This window comes from Lolium rigidum, chromosome 7 (genome assembly GCF_022539505.1).
Source record: "Lolium rigidum isolate FL_2022 chromosome 7, APGP_CSIRO_Lrig_0.1, whole genome shotgun sequence".
NCBI classification, from domain to species: domain Eukaryota; kingdom Viridiplantae; phylum Streptophyta; class Magnoliopsida; order Poales; family Poaceae; genus Lolium; species Lolium rigidum.
This window is the reverse complement of record NC_061514.1, coordinates 36,601,280-36,621,828: the sequence shown is the minus strand read 5'-3', so window position 1 is coordinate 36,621,828 and position 20,549 is coordinate 36,601,280. Positions and strand designations below refer to the sequence as shown.

The 20,549-nt window shown below is 43.4% G+C and overlaps 3 protein-coding genes across 3 annotated transcripts; 1 reads left to right on the top strand and 2 right to left on the bottom strand.

Annotated features, from left to right (window-relative positions):
* Nucleotides 1-1,754: 1,754 nt before the first annotated feature.
* Nucleotides 1,755-6,980, bottom strand: LOC124672516 (zinc finger CCCH domain-containing protein 30-like). Its single transcript, XM_047208734.1, has 4 exons — nt 6,858-6,980; nt 3,687-3,896; nt 3,474-3,598; nt 1,755-3,390 (listed from the first exon to the last, which is right to left on the bottom strand). The coding sequence occupies exons 1-4, from the start codon at nt 6,912-6,914 to the stop codon at nt 2,079-2,081; spliced, it is 1,704 nt and encodes a 567-aa protein (XP_047064690.1). The 5' UTR covers nt 6,915-6,980; the 3' UTR covers nt 1,755-2,078.
* A 1,170-nt stretch (nt 6,981-8,150) lies between these two features.
* LOC124672517 (PHD finger-like domain-containing protein 5A) lies at nt 8,151-11,848 on the bottom strand. Its single transcript, XM_047208735.1, has 2 exons — nt 11,764-11,848; nt 8,151-8,752 (listed from the first exon to the last, which is right to left on the bottom strand). The coding sequence occupies exon 2, from the start codon at nt 8,733-8,735 to the stop codon at nt 8,403-8,405; it is 333 nt and encodes a 110-aa protein (XP_047064691.1). The 5' UTR covers nt 8,736-8,752; nt 11,764-11,848; the 3' UTR covers nt 8,151-8,402.
* Nucleotides 11,849-12,119: 271 nt separating this feature from the next.
* Nucleotides 12,120-15,178, top strand: LOC124678063 (U11/U12 small nuclear ribonucleoprotein 25 kDa protein-like). The gene is made up of 4 exons (XM_047214000.1): nt 12,120-12,349; nt 12,453-12,558; nt 14,407-14,506; nt 14,803-15,178. The coding sequence occupies exons 1-4, from the start codon at nt 12,127-12,129 to the stop codon at nt 14,896-14,898; spliced, it is 525 nt and encodes a 174-aa protein (XP_047069956.1). The 5' UTR covers nt 12,120-12,126; the 3' UTR covers nt 14,899-15,178.
* The last annotated feature ends 5,371 nt before the right edge of the window (nt 15,179-20,549 follow it).

Here is a 20,549-nt window from a genome sequence, read left to right as displayed (position 1 = left end):
AAATAAAAATTCCGCACGTACATCTTCATGTGCTATGCGCTCACAAAGTCGTTTCATGAAAAATCGACATGTCATGTGGCGTGTGTAAAAAAGACAAAATTCAGTGCTGAAACAAAGACTTGTCACAAGATAAAAATTTTCTTTTTTGCTGAGACTACAAAAAATATCATTTTTTCGTGAAACTTGACGAATACACATATATTATGGTGATGTACATGTAAATATTTTTTTCAAATTTTTTTAACACTTGAAAATATGTTTTTATGGTAGAGGGATCATACGCACCCGTGAGCCGAATTGAGTTTCTGGAAAGAAGTACGAGTTTTTGTTTTCCCGCTATGAAAAGAAAGAGCCGTCGGAATGCATGGGCTAGCCAGGCCCATCTGCGATTTGGTTCGTCGGAATGCATGGGCTTATGCATGGTTTGTTAATGTGATGATCTCGTCGATAGCTGGAGACGGACTGGCCCACGGCTCGGGCTAGCTTCATCCGTGGACTGCATGCATGTGTGTACCAACTGCCCACATCGACATGTGGTCGGCTCTATCGGTCACATACTCACATGCATGGATGGGCACCGTCTAGCGCTTCACGCGAGGGCAGCAGTACAGTAGCCGTGCCAAGTTCCAACTAAAATCACTGGAGCTGGTGATGGAGATCCAGAGGGCTTAGCTTAGCTACGCTTGCTAAGTGAAGCTACGTGGAGAAAGCTACCCTGTACGGTACTATGTGTACGTGCAGAGAGCGACGTCGCAGGCAGCCGGTACGTACGTGTTAGCTAGCTGCGGGCCAAGTGGTTTTCTGGAACGAGCGAGCGGACAAAGAGACATACGGGACGGGCCGCCACCGGATAAGTCATTAGCCGACCCCTAGCTTAGCACGTACGGGCACACTATCAGTCAGTAAGTTGGCTCATCGATCCAGAGTGCACACTGACCACTAACTATTTGTTTAATTTGTGTAATTTCGCTCAAAAAAAGGCTATTTGTGTATTTAGGTTATATAATAATCAGCTGTACTGATGTGATGCACGTCCATACGTTTTCTGGTGCTCTTACGAGCTGTTGTATCGAGCTTATATACAGAGAGTCCAATATAATACTTACTCCGTTCAATGAAGATCTTAAATTTATCAAAATTTAGATGTGTCTATATTTTTACAAATCTCAGACTGGAGGGAGTATATACAATAAGCTGTCATCGTGATGGCATGACTACAGTATAAGTGACTCATTAAACCGCCATATATAACGACCAGTGCCACAGGATTTCATGCCACTCGATATAATTTGCGATAGTAGTGGTTTATAAAATAACTAGCACTCAGATTTTTTTTCTTTTTGAATGCATGTGCTTGCTTAAACACCAAAAAAATGCACTACGAGAAGCCTTTCATTTAACCCATTAGTTACCTCGCATATAAAGTGGTAGTTAACGAGGTAACAAAATACCTCTCTATGCCGATCTTTGATTGTCTACTTCAAGTTTTTTTCAAATAGTAATAATTAAAGTGACAACAGAAACAATTAAACTAGCCACCATTAAGTGCTTCAACAACTCCAATTAATCATGAAATATTTCACTTTCTTAAATTGAAATAAAAAGAAAAAATCTCTGAAAAAACGAGTATTTCTGAAATTACGCAACACAAATTATATGTGGCAGTAGCGAATGCATAATCATTTGCTTTAGCAGACTAGTGCCCACTTAATTATATGTTGCGGGAGTATATAAAGTGATTATAGTCTCTAAGGTAAGCAAGTATATCAATCTTTGGCTTTTGTTTGTCTGCTTAAGTTTTCAAATAATTAAAACAAGAACGACCACTGTTTACGTGGCAATTAAGTAGCCACGGTTAAAGTGCTTCAACAGAGAACTGAGTATATGATTCAGTAAAAATCTGAGCTCCAATCGATCATGGAATATTTCCCTTTCTTCCAGAGCATCTTTTCCTCAAAGGCTACTGCAAGTCGAACGAACAGTGAGCTGGCAGGCAGGCGTAATATTTACTGAACCATGCATGTGAAAAGACATTGAACCAAAGAACTGTCAAAACTTGAGTAGCAGCTACCAACAGCTCAATTTCGACCAGCTATTCTGCTGTCTAACTTAATCCTTTTTGAGCCTTTTGAGTCATCCTGCCTGGCTGACGTGTCATGTAGAAAAGTGCAGTTGGCTCCGTTGCGACAACCCCTCGGACCATTAAAGTAAGCACATAGTTTCATTGGCCTCAATTTGGTATCTCTGTTAACCATAGAAGCACCGTTCATAGCATCAGTTTGCGGAGGAGCAGGTTGGTGATACATTCCATACTGCAATCGCTGTTGTTCAGGCGGCTCCTGCCTCTCCCCTCCATGCTGATGGATCAGGGTTTTGTAGTAAGGAATGCCCCTTGCTGGGGCACTTGAAAAGTTCATAGCCTGACTTGATCCTGGTGGAAGATTCATAGCTGGACTTGATCCTGGGGGAATATTCATGGCATTCATAGCTGAATTTGAACTTGGTGGAAGACTCATGGCATTCATAGCCGGACTAGGACCTCGTGCAAGATTCATGGAATTCATAGCCGGAGTAGGACCTGGGGGAAGATTCATGGAATTCATAGCCGGGCTAGAACCTGGTAGAAAATTCATGGAATTCATAGCGGGACTTGAACCTAGTGGACGATTCATGGCAACCGGAGGAAATCCTTGAGGTGGTCTATTCATCATTGGCGCTGGAGCCATTGGTGGTGGAAGGGCCATTCGAGGTGGGGGGTGCATAGAATTTGTGTTCTGGAAGGTTGTCATATGATCTGAAAAAGAGGCAGAAGCACTCACTGGAGCACTCACTGCCATTCGTGGTGGAGGGAGTGTACAATTTGTGTTATGGAAGGTTGTCATGTGATCTGAAAATGGGGCGGAAGCACTCACTGTCTTTTGGGGTGGTGGACCTGGTGGCACTGGGGCAACAACAGAACTACTTCTAGATTGTTGATGTCTAATTTGGTTATATTCTTGCGTTAACCTCTCAACTTGTGCAGGATCACTTAGTATTTTGACAAGTAGATCTTGGTCAACCATATTTCCCTTTTGGTTGCTTTGCATTATTGCAGTGAATGCAGCAGAGGCTGCAGCCAACACATCAGGCTCCACAGAGAGATCATAACTTGTTGCACCATTGGATCCATAGTGCTGCTGTTGTGCAGCACTAATTAAAGTATGTGAAATTTGTGGCACATTGATTCTCTCAGGGTCATACTCTCCTGACTGATGGTGATTGTTTGGCATATCGAGCAATGGTGCTTCTGGCTGATCTGAAGCATCATCATCTTCAACAGGGATCAAAGGAACCGATAGGGTTTGGGAATCATCATAACGAGAGTCTTTCACATCAGGGGAAACAAAGGGGCTGGAGTGGCAGAAAAAAATTAATGAATAACGAACAAAGTGTCACATCTGAAGAATCAATAAACCAATATTAAGCTTGCTTACTTTGGAGGAATGTTCGATGCACGTGGATACATAGCCTCAAGAGCTCCAAACATTCTTTCATTTTGTATAGCTATCTCCTTGCTTTCTTCTCCAGAGGCAACGTGCCAATCTGGGTCTAATAATATCTGCAGTAAGGTGATGTTGGGAATTTAGTGATATCGAGTTTCTCTAGGAATTTTGTGCAAAAGAGCAGTCTAAAATCACGAGTCTTACATGTGACGGGAATTTCCACCTAATAAGGGGAATCTGAGATATGTCAATTTTAAGGTCATTGGTTGGCTGTGGTGACTCAAAGCCTGGAGGCAGGGAATCATCTGAACTCGATCCAGCTGCATGCATAAAACATGAGCCTTTTGCTTGGAGATTGTCTTGTGGTCTTAATCCAGCTTGAGATGGGGAATCCTCGGATATAAAAAGCCTTACCTGGAAGATTTACAAATGCAAGAGATGAGGCTCCTAATATAAACATTTACAATGTTTAACCTACCTTGAACAAAAAATTACACTGCAATTCATTGAACTCAGAGATAATGTACTTTAGCAACAAGATGATTACTACACGTGAACTGATATAAAGCACACCTTGAACCTAATTAACAAAGCTAATTTTATTCAGCACTGGCACATGCTATAGCACAAAAAAAATGGCTTGATTTAGCACTGCCCATCAAAATTGTGTATGCTAATTGGCTGTATATTTTAGAGAACCACATAAGGATTCCTTCATTGCGTAGCCGTGATGAATGGTGTCTATAAGGTGGATGAACAGTCAACTTTTAACAGGAACGAGGTAACACAGAAGATGGTTCCTTCTGAATATGACCAGAAATAATATTCAGGACTTCTATCCATGGTAAAAAGCAGCGCAATCAAGGCACTCTGCTACAAACAAAAATATGAGATTCAAGGCAGTTCTGTGACATATTAGAGCAGTTTAAACCTTGTTGCTTTCTTCTTTCTCATACCAGAATCTATGTTCAGGACTATGTACGATCTATGATAAAAAATATAAGTACGGAGTAGATCAATTAACGAAGTCCCCAAGGAAAAGAAAGGAGACTTTGACAAATGGTTTGTGATAGATCAGTACAACGCTAGAGTCAGGACATGGCTTGCGACCTCCATTTATAAGAAAGCAGTGATGCTATAGATACAGGCTATAAACAATAAATAAAGAACATCGCATCAAACGCTCAGCGGTAAATGGAGTGATGTTATTGGAACAAAAATACATGGATGCACTGTTCTCCTGTTACCATTGCAATCATACGCTGTAAATCAGTCATGGTATTGAGCCAAAAAAGACATGCATGATCCTTGGAGCCAATGACTGGACGTATCAACCAGGAATCAGGACCAGAGTGCTTAGCAAACATGGACAAGGCTATCCGCATAAAATCTTGTAATGACAAGCATGAGTGTGATGTATTCCTTCGTGGTTTTAGAGAACAAAAATGCAATCAACTTAGGGATGTTAAATGACAAGACAAGCTTGAAAAGTGTATATGTTGCTCCCTGGCACCAGTTAATAAATGCTTTACCCAATCAATGAATAGATTAATAAAATAAATTCGCTGGTGGTACATAAAAAGAGGGTTTTGCCAAACCATATTTCTCACATAAATGGCCATCAAATGTGTCTGGTTCTCAAAGACCAATGAGTTAAGTGGCAAGAGCACATGGCTTAATAGGTCAAATATGGTTACAATGTTATATACCAAGAAAAAAAGAGAGAATCTAGTGTGTCACTAAGTTTTATTATGAACTTGAATTAAATCATACACACTTCATCACATTCATTGATGACAAGAAAATGGCCAAGAATGCAACAGAACAATGCTGGCTGAATTTTCTGCACATTTTTACCATGGGTTCCATTGCACTTTGTTTGTTTTTGCATATTTCAATTCAGCAAGCAATCCTATTATAGTCCAATCATTAAGCTCAGTATATTAACAAGTCCCCAGCAAAGATTTTAGGAGTAAGCTCTTTGACTTTTAAGAGTATGCGATACTTTTTTTTAAAGCAGAGTATGCGATACTTTGTACTATGGGATCAGATGTATTTCAAATTTTAAGAGTAAGCTCTTCAACTTGAAGAACACTAAAATATTTATTCAAGAACTGAGCCACTGGTGCAGATCATGTAGTGTAAAATATAAGATGATAGGATAAAAGGCTACACTGCACGTATTAAAACGCAGCAGCCTGATTGACCATTTGGGTTTAGTAAACTGAAGTTGGTTGCACGGTTGATGCTGTAATTTGAACAGACGTATTCAGCAAGAAAAATATAACTGCATATGCCCAAATTATACTTAATCTACATACTTGCAAAGACCACATGTATACTGTTACTCTTGTTGGTAGGGAAATTCAGCATTACATGTTAACACTGCTACAAAATGTCGCTAAACTTGAATCGACACTTAAACAATGTAATCATGGACTCCTGATAATGCAGAAACTAAAGATATTCCCTCTTCCCAGTGAAGCATCAAAGGGCTGAAGTTTGTTAATGATGAAGATAAAATATACTTTGTCTAAAGTAGGCTATCTATAGGATATAATTTTATAACCAAAATTTTCAGCCTGATTGATCATTTGGGTTAGTAAACTGAAGTTGGTTGCACCAGACTTATTCAGCACGAAAAATATAACTGCATATGCCCAAATTATACTTAATCTACATACTTACAAAGACCACATGTCATATTGTTACTCTTGTTGGTAGCAAAATTCCGCATTACATGTTAATACTGCTAGAAAACGTGGTTAAACTTGAATCGCCACTTAAATCTTCCCAGTAAAGCATCAAAGGGCTGAAGTTTGTTGATGATGAAGATAAGATATACTTTGTCTAAAGTAGGCGATCTATAGGATATAATTTTGTAGCCAGATTTTTCAGCAGTTACTAGATGCAATATTGCACTTCTCTTTAATTGTTTGGCTTGATGAATAAATTCATTGCTCGCACCCAAGTTCCCTTTTCCTTAGTTTCCCCCACACGTCATCTGTATCCTTGTGTTGTTTCATTGCTCCATACAGATTATTAGATATATACGCAGAGCCCAGAGGCTGCCCGATTAATCGATTGTTTTTGCGTAGGCGCTGGGTTTTTTCTGCCCATTGGCGGAATGAAACCCACAGCTCATTCTCTTCCGCTGCTGGCGAGATTCAAAACTCTCGCACCTCCAGGCAGAAGCACAAGCACGCAATAAGATCGTAGTTCGCGCCGGGTTTCGTTGACAACAACTTAATAACAATCGAGCAAAACAAAAGCATCACACGCAAACGAAGCGGAATCAAAATCTGGGAAAATCCTCGAATGGGGGACCGGCAGCGCGAATCCGTCTCCCGAGTGTGTGTTTGTCGATGGCAATACCTTGCAGAGGTTGGGTGCGGCGGCCCACGAGACGCGCCTCTGCCGCCTCGACCCCATCGCCTAACCCCCCGGCAACCGAATCGAGTCCGATCTAGTGGGCGGGACGGGAACGCGCGAGGAAACCCTACGCTGCCGCCGCCGCAAGGGGGGCGATCCAAGGGAACGGACGGACGGACGGGGAAGAGGGTCGCTTAGGGTTTCGTTTCTCGGCGCCGGGACCCCGCGGGCGGCGGCGGCGGCGGGTGGATGGGGGACGGGAGGTGGTGGAGAGGCGAGGATGTGCTGGCGTCGGCGGCTCTGCCCTGCCCTGCCCCTTTGTTTTGTTATCTATCGTCGATTGCGTTTGGGTTGTTGTTTATTATTGCCCCTTTTTTCGGTTTGCGGTTTCACACGATTTGATTAATACGGTTCCAAATATAAACCCAGCCAGCCTGTCCGAGCCGAGTCGGTGTGAATTTACCGGGATGCCCCTGTCCTGTTCGGACTCGGCACCGAAGTTGCCCGAGGGTAGATTCGTAATTGCGCCGTCGCAGTCCGTCACTGGCACGTAATTATCGGGATTAGTTGGTCAGGTATTAGCTCGTCGAGCAGGTTCATCAGACGTTCTCGTACTGTACTTGCTTGACAGAAATATATTAGTCGAAGGTTAGTGTTTTTAGGAGGGTATACGTGCCAGACAGGAACACTCCATCCAGTACTGACTCCATTATTTCATTGACAGGGACCTTTATGATTTTAAAAAAAAGAACATATTGTTTAGGTACCTAAGATCATCCTATTTTAAAAAGTAATCTTATTATGTCCCTAACTTTATGCCTGACTAATTTGTTTTAGTCTACTGGTGCCAGAGCTAACTGACCCAGGTCCTAATCTGTGAGTTCGACACGGAATGAATTTGCACAGCATTGAGTAGGTGCAGTGCAGGTACTTAACAATGAATCAGCTCACAGGAATTGCCTGCTGTGTCATGCGCTTATCATTGACGAAGATAATATCTTCAAAGCCCGATCAGAATTCAAAAGCTGCATACATGCTAAGTTATTACCTACAAGCACCCAAAATATCGAAAATGCATAGTACACGGCATGTCCATATGCTCAGCAAGACAGTCACTGATCCTTTGATAAAAAAAAAGGCAGACACTGATAAGTACTCCCTCCGTTCCTTTTTAATTGACTCAAATTTAGTACAAACTTGTACTAAATCCGAGTCAATTAAAAAAGAACGGAGGGAGTACCAGCTTGTTTTTTGGATGACAACCATGCAATACTATGTTGGAACAGCCAAGAGAAATTACGTGACAGAGGAGGCCATGCCACTTCACATCTCAAGTCAACATCCATGGATGCACATCACCAGTCCAGAGTTTTCGACCATACAACATAAATAGTTAATACAGATCATATCAGGAATGCATATCCTCGCATTAGTACCAAACCATAACACGAATACATTGCCGTAGCCTCAGCAACCTACTTATCTCGGAATCAACGCCACAGCACAGGCTCACGCCGAAACGACCTGGGACCGGAAAATCCACCCCACTCATCTCTTCTTAAAACCATACTTCTTACGCTCGTAGAAGAGGTCGGTCTTGGCGCTCCCGAGGTTCACAATCTTGGGGCATCCGTCTCGGTCCTTCTCCTGCTGCGTGCACTCCTTGCAGTAGTAGGCGTCTGAGATCCCGACCCCTCCGCAGATGACGCACCTTCCCTGGAACGAGCCGTAGTTGCACTCGTCGCAGACGCGGACGAGCGTGCACGGGCGCACGTACGAGTCGCAGACGACGCACTTGCCGTCGCACTTCTCACACAAGCGGCCGATCGCGATGCCGGGCTGCTTCCGGCACATGATGAGATCGGGGTGATGTTTCGCCATGGCTGACAGATGCTAACCTGCGAAATCATAGTTGAAAGTAATACTTGTCAGCAGGCTGTCTGCAAACGAAATAAAATGTTGAAGCATCCCTAGAGAAACAAACTGTTAATTCAGTTAGTGCAGCTTTGGAAATGTAGCATCTAGAGGAGAAGCAAACTGTTAATGCAATTTATCTGTTGCACTTGCAACCGATGACAAAGCTGTAACAATAGTTAACACAAGAACAGATTGGCCTATAGGAGAAGGAAGTTTACTACTAGAATGCATAATAATCATTCACACAAATATAGTAGGTATGGTTCCAAATTACAAACACAATGTCGAAGATCTATTCATTTAGTGTCACCAGGGTCCCTTCAGACATATTTCCATGGGATGATTCACACAAATACTGTGGGTATGGTTCCAAATTTCCCTGATATATTCATTAGTGTGATTAGGATTCCGCCAAATATATTTCAATGGGATATCTTTTCCAAAAAGAAAAACATTACCAGAAACAAACTGTTAACGAAATATGTTTGCTGCCCTTGCAATAATGGAAAACTAAGATATAATACCCCCTATCGGCATAGAAGAAAACAAGAGCTAACTTATTTCATCCCTGACACTGAAATTATGTTTAGAACTAGTAATTCATCAAGCCCTACATCGTCAAAGTGAAATAATCAACACAAGGACAGTTTCCCCTTAAGGAGAAGTATGGTTCTAAATTCAGTCCCAATGTTCAAATTTATTCATTTAGTGTCATTAGGCCCCATCGAACATATTTACATGGATAAATTCACACAAATAAAATGGGTATAGTTTCAAAATCCACCAACATATTTGCAATGATATACTTATTTAATGCCATTACAGTCCCATCAAACATCAAATGTTTCCTCATAAAAGCATACAAACATGTAGGGATATGTACACAGAAGCCACATCATAGTACACACTGGGAGAAATGTAGTCACAGCAGGAGAAATAAAATCCTGAATTCCACCGCACATTACACCCTTTTGGTACAGTATCTTTTTTTAATGATTAGGTAAGGTATCTTGCCACAGTACAATGTTGTTCAGAGGCTCTAAGTTCTAACTCTTTGGTATAAAGCTGATCGACCATAACATTTTCCGACCAGATCAATCACCTAGTCATCTCTGCAAACGAAATAAAATGTTGAAGCATCCCGAGAGAAACAAACTGTTAATTCAGTTAGTGCAGCTTTGGAAATGTAGCATCTAGAGGAGAAGCAAACTGTTAATGCAATTTATCTGTTGCACTTGCAACCGACGACACTTAGGTGTAACAATAGTTAATACAAGAACAGATTGACCTATAGGAGAAGGAAGTTTACTACTCCCTCCGATTCATATTAACTGACTTCAATATGGATGTATCTAGAACTAAAATGCGTCTAGATATATCCATATTAGAGTCAATTAATATGAACCGGAGGGAGTACTAGAATCCATAATAACCATTGACACAAATACAGTAGGTATGATTCCAAATTACAAACACAATGTTGAAGATCTATTCATTTAGTGTCACTAGGGTCCCTTCAGACATATTTCCATGGGATAATTCACACAAATACTGTGTGATTAGGATTCCGCCAAATATATTTCAATGGGATATCTTCTCCAAAAAGAAAAACATTACCAGAAACAAACTGTTAACGAAATATGTTTGCTGCACTTACAATCAATGGAAACTAAGATGTAATAACCCCTCTGGGAATAGAAGAAAACAAGAGCTAACTTATTTCCTTCCTTACATGGATAAACGTACACAAAGACAATGGGCATTATTTCAAATTCCACCGGACATATTTCAAATATAATTATTTAATATCATGACAGTCCCATCAAACATCAAACGTTTCCTCATAAAAGCATACAGACATGTAGGCATATGTCCGCAGAAGCCACATCATAGTACACACTGCAAGCTAGAAATGTAATCACAGCAGAATAAATAAAATCCTGAATGCCACCACACAATGATTAGGCAAGGTATCTTACCACAGTACAATGTGGTTCAGAGGTTCTAACTTCTAAGTTCTAACTCTTCGATATAAAGCTGATTCATAACATTTTCTGACCAGATCAGTCACCTAGTTACAGAAAGAATCTTGTTCACGACTTGGAAGTACGAGACAGTGCCGTACTATAACTATATATCCATATATTTTGAACACTATATCCATATATTTTGAACACACTACACATAAAAAAAAACTCTGAAATACAACCAAATGTTGTGAAGACTAAACAACACAGATTTAAGTGAATATCTTGTCAGTTCGATTGACACAAACAACCTACGGCTTTAACCAAAATTCCTGTAAAACAAATTATATATCACGAGCTTGACATCACTTTCCAATGCCCATATGAAAATTCACAATATACATTTGTTTCAGGCCACTAGCAGCAACATAAATGCATCACATCACATGTAGGAGATACCTGTTACGATACTAATTACTTCACGAATCACTAATTCAGCCCCACAAAATAAAATTTACAGTATATGTTCCAGCCTCATAGTGTACAAATCAAATAGCATTTGTTCCAAACTCCTATGTTAAGATATATCCAACATAATGTAAGTGTATTACCGCATGATTATAACAATAGCGACTGCATCTCAATCACAAGGATTAGAGTTGCCACCTCTATCCTTGCTCTCATGAACGTGTTTCAACTTGTAGTCATTCAAACCACTTGAAGTTTAGTGGATCTAGAGAACATGACTTGGAAAACGCCTACTTGCGGTGCTTAGAGGGCTAGGGTTTGGTACAGAAGGGCTCGCCCCACCCCCAAGCTCCGGCGGCTGACCTAAGGGATAACGCGAGAAACAGGGGACTAGGTAGTAGTACTACCAAAACTCCGAGCAAAGATCGCCGGAGCGGTGGCACGAACGCACGGCAGAGGAAGCTAGCGAGTGCACCCGTCGTATTCAGACAAGATAACCTAGGGGGTGCTTGCCCCACATCACACATCAGAAGCCCTAGGGTTCGAGTTGCGCGCACCTTCGTAAGGAGGAGCTCGAGCTGCGGCGACGCTTGCTCCTCGCTCCCCGCAGGCGACGCGCCGAGACCCGAGACGACGGCGACGACGAAGGCGGAGCAGATTTGGCGGCGGCGGCCGATGCGACTAGAAACTTGCAGATAAAAGACAGGACGCACGATCGAACGGCTGGCAGTAGCCCGTGCGGTCCAACATATTTTGCTCTTGTAGGTGGGTCCCACCTGTCGGCCTCTCTACTCCCCCGTCCTCTTCACCCCCACTTCTCCGTGTCAGTTCCGGCCGCCGCCGCCGCCGCCGTTGAGCGCCGCCGCAGCGAAAATCCGCGGTTAGTGGCGACAAAATCGCGCTCTACGGAGGAGGAGGCGATGGACTCGGAAGGAGCGTCGAAACTCGAGGAGGTCGCCGCGTACCAGAGCAGCGAGGCGAAGCAGGCGAGGCTGCAGTCGATGCTCGCCGCGCTGCTCGACGACCCCATACTCGCGGACGTCCCGAGGAAGCCGTCGCTGGGGGACGTGGACACGCTCATCAACCTCGAGCTCGGCAGCGCCATGCGAGTCACCGTCGTCAAGTTGGACAGCACCCAGTTCGGTATACCTTCCTCTCCCAACCCCACATCTTCGTCAGAATCGATCATGTGCCGTGTGCTAACCCACCTCAATTCGTTACCACGCTTGCGCTTGTGGTGAAAAAGATGTCGTGGTGCTGAACACTGCTACGGTGAAGGATTTGAAGCTGGCTGTCAGGAAGAAGATAACTGAGATAGAGCAAGGCCAGATGGGCCATCGTCATATCTCATGGTAAGGGCGAATGGCATAAGATTTATTATTGCTATTGTGGATCATGTGTGTCTAGTTGATTCATGTTGACATGGGGTTGATCTAGTTACTTGATGTTCTTCCAGATGTTGCGCGTGTATATTCACTTTCTAATTAAGCCCATGAATGATGGGCACAACAGGCTGTTGGTCTATCAAATGTACTAGTTTAGATGTGCGTGCTGATCTAAATATGAGGTTTAGAGTCACAAGATATATGAGGCTGATTTGAATTCTGAATTAGCTCGAGACAGTTGAGAATGCAAGCTGAAGTCTATTGTGATTAGTTTGATTTTGCACTGAACTTGGACCTGTTTGGTGCTCCCTCCGTTTCATATTAGTTGTCAAACAGAGGGCGTAGTAAATAACTGAATGTGTGTACATAGGGTTTGTCAAGGTCATCTGAATTACGTTTTCTGTATTAATATCTTTCAGTTGATACTTGGGAAAACTGATGTTCCAAGATTGACTTGTAGAAGTAGTTGAAGCTCAATATAGACTGCTGACTGAATATTTCTTACGACTATTTTGGGAACGGATGAGTCCTTTCTTTGTACACTGTTTCGATCTTATGCTCGTGCTATTCTGATCCTTCTCTCCTCTCCAGAGAAAATAAGGAAATTTCTAAACTCTAAAATTGAGACGCCATTTCCTTGATTCCAAGCTTCTGCTATGTGGTTATGCCGTTATAAGTCTGTCTTGGACAGCACACTGTTTGACTGCCAGATATGACAGTAGCACTCCCTGCAAACACTTTGTGGCATTAGCTCGAGACGTTGAGAATCCAAGCTGAAACTTATTGTGATTTTTGGTTTGATTTTCCACTGAACAAGGACATGTTTGGTATTGGCTAGCTGCATGTGTGAATAAGGGTAGTCCAACCCATTTTAATTAAGGTCCCTATCCTGACTAATCTCTTTCAGTTGAAACATAGGAGAGTATAATGTTAAAAGATTGTCTTCTGAAGAGCTCGACTCTGAAAGAAACTGCTCTCGAGATATTCCATGGGGATTCTAAACTCTAAACTATGACCCATTTGCTTGACTCCATGAAGCTTCAGCTACATGGTTATAAGTTTGTCTAAAACAGTACACTTTTTTTGTTTGCATGTCTGATATAACAGTAGCACTCAATACAAAGAGTTCTTGGCATCAGCATTTTTTGCCACTAAATTTTAGAATGTATTATGCCTATTTGCCAGAGAAATTATAATATGTCATATGAGGATTGTAGTGCTGTTATATTACACTATATGTTGTGAAAGCTGAACTGTTTGATTGATGTACAGATAGAACGTTACTAATGCTGCAAAAAACAATTACAAGTTCATAATAATGTTCAGCATCTACCAACAATAAGTTCAAGCCCATATAAGAGTTCTGCAATTCAAAAGCTCCAGCCATGAAAGCTTACAACTAGTTAGAGATCCTACTTTACTGATGTTTGCTAGGCTTGATAATACAGCCTTCTGTTCTAATGTTAACTTAACTATATAATAGCTGACAGGCTAGTATTGAAGTCCCAAAAAGTGTCACCCTGGTATCCATTTCTTCCTGAATTATGTAGTTCAAAAGCAGCATGACTTATGTGGTTCGTAGCATAAGTTGTATATGTAAGCAACCTGTGCAATGCTTTTTTGCTGAATTTTATCACTCAGCTCTATTATTTTAGCTGTAAATATCAATCCTTTCGTCCATTTCTCTATTAAGGATAAGGAGAACTGGCATACTTTTGGTGGCATATCTCAACCTTTTGTTTGACATATTTCCGTTGATAACGGTACTGGCATGTCCAAAGTTTTCTGTTAAGTATTTATTTATGTTTGTCCCAGGAAGCATATTTGGGAGAACTACTGTCTGACACATCAGAGTGAGAAGTTGATAGATGAAAATTCTGTACTTTCTTCTCAGGGCGTTCGTAATAACTCAAAGGTATACTTCCTCCTGTTAAAGAGTAACAGAATTCCTTCATTTCAATTTTCTGGAATTATCAGTATGCATAGTAGCAAATGGAACCTGTTTGGGGAACTACACATCTCTTATGGTATATATAGATACTTATCTTTTCGGATAATGTTTATATTTACTTCTTTCTTAAGATGGCAGTGGAATCCGTATGACCAAATAAGATAGTTTGACCACAGATATATCATAGAGATAATGTTGTTAGATATGGCAGGTAGTAACCGGAGCTTTAACTGATTAAAGTCATTGACTCTGTTAACCAGGTTTGTTTCTCACCGCACGTCATGTCCAGAGTTCATCAGAAGCATTCTAGGAGAAGAAAACACCGTTTCTTCCATGGTCTTAGCAGGAAAATGTGATTTCACCTAATGATTTCTGAGCAAGAGAAGCCCGTCAGAAGCATTCTAGGAGAAGAAAACACCGTTTCTTCCATGGTCTTGCAGGAAATGCGATTTCACCTCATGATTTCTGACAAAGAGAAGCCCTTAATGGCAGTGGAGAGTTCATTTCCAACACGAAGAATGCTACAAGATTTAGCTACGTCAATGAAATGGGAAACTCGAAACCAATAGTGTATTTGCGGAACGAAGAAAAGAGGCAGAAGTTGCAGAAGATTGTGTATGCTTGGGAAGAGCAGTACGTAGCTAATATATGTTCTTTTGTTGAATCTAGTCTAGTCATGTATCTGCCAGTGGGAAGTGCATTCTATAACAATGCACTTCAGCTTAACTATATGGTAAAACAAGTCATCTAGCTTTATTTTTTTGTTCAGATAATCAAAGTTTGGCTTGTTATATTCAACTCTTGCACATGTTACACAAAGTGATAGATTGCTCCTCTCTACTGTTTAAACCAGCCAATTAAGCAAAAACCAAATGTATTGATTCAAAATATAGTTTCTGACTTCATGCAAGATCAAACCTCAAGCCTTGTGCCCAGAACCAACAGACCAACGTGACTTTGGTCCAAAAGCAAAAGGTGTTGACTGGAAACTGATTCTTTTCTTAGAACCAACATTCCCAACAATTCATCCAGTGTGGTCCCCAGGCACATAGGCCATGCCATACCTGAAATGCTGAAATGATAGAACTGGCATGCATGCAGTGGCATGTACAGACAGAAATTATATGCTCTTGGCTGAAGAAAAAGCATGGAGAAATCTCAACAGGTGATCAAGAAGGCTGAGAGGAACAGGCAAAGAGGACTGTAACTTTTTCTTCATCTGGAAGGGCACCAAAGGGAGCTTGGCACGGCTGTGGTACCTCCTGTCCCAATCCCAAACGCACTATTGCTTTCTAGTTTCCCAGCCACAGGCACTCTGGCTGGCTACAAGCCAACCAAAGCTAGTTTAACTAGTACTACCTCCATCCCAAAGCTTAAAACTTATATTACTTTTAGAAAATTAAACTATGCCAAGTTTGACTAAGTTTTTACCAAAAATCATTAACACGCAAAATACAAAATTAATATCATTAAATAGATAATAAAATATATTTTCGTATGGTATCTACAAAATATTATATTTGTTGATAGATTGTTCTAAAAGTTTGGTCAAACTTTACTTTGCTTTGACTTAAAAAAAAAACCTAAGCTTTGGGATGGAGGTAGTATGTGCTTTTGCAAATCAGCTAGCATTGGTAAACTACTGGCTCAATTCAGGTTCAGAGAATCAAGTCTACCATGTTATACTTATGTCATGCACCTGTTAAGAAGTAACTGATGTCTCTACTGTTTAAACCAGGCAATTAAGCAGAACCAAATTTATTGATTAAAGACATAGTTACTTTTCTATATGATCAAAACCAACAGGCCAACCTGACTTTAGTTAGTCCAAAAAAGCAAAATGTTGTTTACTTGAAACTGATTCTTCTCTTAGAACCAACATTCCCCAAGAACTTGCCTTGAAAAAAAATCCCCAAGAATTCAAACTAGTCCACAAGCATACCTGGAATGCTGAGAAGATAAAGCTGGCATGAATGCATGGATACATGCTCTTTGGCTGAAGAAAAAAACATGGAGAAATCGCAACAGGTGATCAACCAGGCTGAGAGAGAGAGAGAGAGAGAGAGAGATACGAGAACAAGAGAGAGGGGGATAACTTTTTCCTTCATCTGGAAGGCACCAAAGGGAGAGACAAGCACCAAAGGGAGCTTGGCACAGCTGTGGTACCTCCTGTCCCAATCCCAAACACACTATTGCTTTCTAGTCTCCCAGCCACAGGCACACTTTGGCTGGCTACACAACCAACCAGCACAAGACTCTACTAAAACTCACACTGCGCCATGCCTTGCACCTAATTGTAGATGTTGGCATGGAGTGCACTACCACTACCAGTTGAGGCTGAGGACCACACTACCGGTTAATACTAGGACTGTAACCAACTTCCAGACATGCTTCCATATATGCTTCTAATAACTGTTGCAAGTAAGTAGATATAGCTAGGACAGTGACACCAGTGCTCTTTGGATCAGTAGGTGAGCAAGCTGCAGGGCTCTCACATGAACCCTGCAGGGTACGGGGAGCTGAGAGTGAGCTCCAGGGAGGTGCCTGCGTCTTGGCTGGGCATCGTCACCAGCTGCTGGTTGCTGTTGTAAAAGCTGTAGTGCTGATCTTGCAGCTGATGATGGTGTTGCTGCTGGAATGTCATGGTATTGGCGGTGGTGGTGGCAGGTCCCCACGAGTGGAAGTTGGAGCTGGAGCTGGACTGCAGGTAGCTGCCGTTGCCGCCGCCGCCCGTCGGGAAGAGAGGGAGAGTCTCGGGCTCCCTCGTCGGCATCTGGTCGGCGGAGAAGGAGAAGCATGCCGGCCAACGCGTCGGCGCGGTGGAGCCGTGGTTGCCCGCCCCCGAGCTCTTCATCACTCCCATGTAGTCCTGCATGCAACAAGCAGATAGGTTAGTGTGCGAATGGTTGAGTTTCATCGGCGTACATCTAGATGTTCGATCGATCGAGCACGAGTCATCGGCGTTAATTACCTGCAGGTGCACGAAGCTTCTGTCGGCGGCGCTGCTGTCCTCCCAACAAGTAGTAGTAGTGCTCCCATCCATCTGCACGGCCGAGCCGCCACCGCCGTTGCCTGACCCGTACATGCCGCCATAGGAGGCAGCCGCCGCTGCACCTGAACACGCTACGCACACAACCATTAGCTTGATGTCGGAAGTGCATGAAGCAAAGAAAATGTAGCAGCGCGAGAAAGACGTGCGCACGTACCGGAACCAGGGGAGAGGACGCCGAGGTAGCCGGCGTTGGCGTCGCCGGGGGAGGTGGTGACGACGCCGAGGCGCTTCTTGTGGCGCTCGCGGGCCTTGTGGTTCTGGAACCAGTAGAAGACGTTCTTGCCCTCGATCCTGCCGAACTGCCGCAGCCGCGCGGCGATCCGCTGGATCTGCTCCGTGTTGGGCGACCGGATGCCGCAGCCGTAGTAGAGCTCCTTGAGGATCTTGACCTGCTCCTGCGTCGGCGTCCACCGCGCCCCGGTCGGCCGGCACGGCGGCGTTGACGCCGCACCGGCCCCGGCAGGCACGACGGCATGGCCAGCGGTACCCGCGCCTCCACCGCCGCCGCTGGACTGCTGCTGCTGCTGCACTTGTCTCCAGACGCTCGCCCTGTCCATGGCGAGAGGATCGTGCTGCTAGAACTAGTACTACTCCGACGAGCAGTGGCAAGAAGGGTTGGGGGAGACATGGATGGATCACATGAGAGGGTATATATGGAGGCAGCAGGAGCTAGGTAAATAGGAGTGTAGCCTGGGCAGAGGTAGGGTGATATAGGGTTGGAGAGAATCATGGCGGTATCTTTTGGAGAGGGACAAGTGAAGTTGACACACGTACGTAGCTCGTACCAGCTCTTTCTCTCTCGGAGAAGAAAACCCCATGGAGCATCGAGCATCGATCATGGAGATGGAGGGGAGCAAGGCATGTGGGGACTATGAACAGGGCATGGGACGCAGACGCCTGCATTTGGCAACTGCTTCCTCCTCGCCTAGCCTAACATAGGTTGCATTCCCTCCCTCTCTCTCTCTCTCTCTCACACACGGAGATAGAGACGGGGAAAGGCATTGATCGATGTATCGTGGTGTTCATACATGGATGGACTGATCGAGTTCAAGTTGCGCCATTTTCGTTTATTTTTTGTTTGAGGGACAAACAAGAGTAAATGTGATGTGAAGGTTGACGTGTGTGCGTGATTTCTTGTCTGCCGCTTCTAATTTGTTTGTTTTGGTCAGGTTGACTGACTGAAGAATTTTGGATATATGGATTGAAACACAAGGCAGTGAATAACTCTCGTGAGAATAATTATAAGATAGGTGATGTTATTGAATCACGAAGCAATTAAGTTAAGCAATGTTATTGTTTTAGGTGCATTTTTCTCGGTTGCAACCCATGACTAGCACAAATCATGATGTAATCCAACAAGTTATAATTATAAGTTAGGTGATGTTATTGTTTTTTACAGACTCTATACAAGGGATCTGCTGTGCAGAGAAATACCTTGTGTGTGCTCTGCAATGACCACATTCATCAAAGGAAAACACTTGTTCTTCCCCGAAGGATGATCCTCTGGGTCGAGCTACTGACATGCACGGTCATCGTGGCAAAGGAAAAGATGGGTCATGTTGCAGCGTGTCCCATCCACCTTCTCATCCTCTCTATCCTCTAGTTTCTTCTCTCGGTGCGCTCACATCTTGATCGATCCAAATGTTGAATTCCCGCCGTCACCCACCCATTCGCAGATCGTTGGATCTCACCCGCCCACCCCCATTGCGTGCAGCCAAATCCCCCTTCCGCCCACCCCCTCAAGCATCGCCAACCCTCCCATATCCACCAGGCTTGCTTCGCAATGGCCATGCAAAGCTTGCCCGCAGTGAGTGTCGTGCAGGTCGCTGACCACGACCATGGCCACGCCCCGAAACCCTAGCTTCCCCTCGCCCGTCGTGCGTGCTGCAAGATGACGTCGAGGACGACGTGGTGCGTGCTACCGGCCAGCGCCATCGTGCTCCCTATTGCTTGCGAACGACGGCCTGCGGCGAGGCCTTTGACTACCACCGATTATGCTAGTTGATTTGAGCAGCTAAGGTGGATGCTCCTAGCGTGTTGGGTGGTGCTGCCAAAGGCTTCGACGGGTGCTACCATGGGCGAACGGCGATGCTACCATGGGGCGGAGCCGGGTTTGATTTTGATGCAAACTTTTTAAATTTTTTATACCGAGTATAAATGTGTGGATTTGGTAAAAAAAAAGAGACAGGTGTCAGCAGGCGGACCCGTGCAATGGGGGGGGGGGGGTTGATCCCGGAGTACCAGTAGCTGCTATGCTGCTATTTAATTACCTCTGCTTTTTTTTTGAGAAAATTACATCGGCTCAAACTTCGTGGTTACCGTAGGTACGTACACACGAATATTCTTTTTTCTGGAGGGACGGTATGTGTACAGTGAACACGAGGACGGATATGTGATTGATCCGTGGGAAAAGCGTGGCGTACGTCCGCGCGGCCGGGGCCGTAGCAGCAGCGGCTAGCATCGAACAGAACCGACCGGCAGGGTCGGCGCGCGTCCCGCTACCGATGCATGCGCGCGCGCCTACGTACGGTGTCATGCACTGTAGCACACGAGCTAGCTCCACAGTTTCCGTGCACGCCATGCATTAATCCATCCATCGTCGCACACATAAATACCGAATACTCTCTCCATAACAATTTATTAGTACTAGAGTATTACACATTTCGAAAAAAATCAATGTTATAATTTTTGTGGCATATTCTCATATTTTGTTGAACAAATAGATTGTTTTTTTAAGTGTGCAATACCTTAATAAACCGGTATGGATGTACAATACTATATTTAGCTTTTTGTTATAATTCCTCTATTTCATATTTGTTGATGTGCATTTAGTGCTAAATCAACAACAACTACTAATACGAGTATGAAACTAAGGAGTAGTACTCTTTCTCGATTGTGTATGTAATTACGTGTTTGATCATTTTTTGTGAAATGCGAGAATATATATACTTATTA

Excerpts from the sequence above, each read along its gene's own strand:
- LOC124672517 (XM_047208735.1), bottom strand. The coding sequence starts at position 8,735 with ATGGCGAAACATCACCCCGATCTCATCATGTGCCGGAAGCAGCCCGGC.
- LOC124672516 (XM_047208734.1), bottom strand. The coding sequence starts at position 6,914 with ATGGGGTCGAGGCGGCAGAGGCGCGTCTCGTGGGCCGCCGCACCCAAC. Across the intron at positions 3,897-6,857 it reads CCGCACCCAACCTCTGCAAG|GTAAGGCTTTTTATATCCGA; the intron begins GTATTGCCATCG and ends TAAATCTTCCAG. Across the intron at positions 3,599-3,686 it reads GGTGGAAATTCCCGTCACAT|ATATTATTAGACCCAGATTG; the intron begins GTAAGACTCGTG and ends ACCTTACTGCAG.
- LOC124678063 (XM_047214000.1), top strand. The coding sequence starts at position 12,127 with ATGGACTCGGAAGGAGCGTCGAAACTCGAGGAGGTCGCCGCGTACCAG. Across the intron at positions 12,350-12,452 it reads GTTGGACAGCACCCAGTTCG|ATGTCGTGGTGCTGAACACT; the intron begins GTATACCTTCCT and ends GTGGTGAAAAAG. Across the intron at positions 12,559-14,406 it reads GGCCATCGTCATATCTCATG|GAAGCATATTTGGGAGAACT; the intron begins GTAAGGGCGAAT and ends TGTTTGTCCCAG.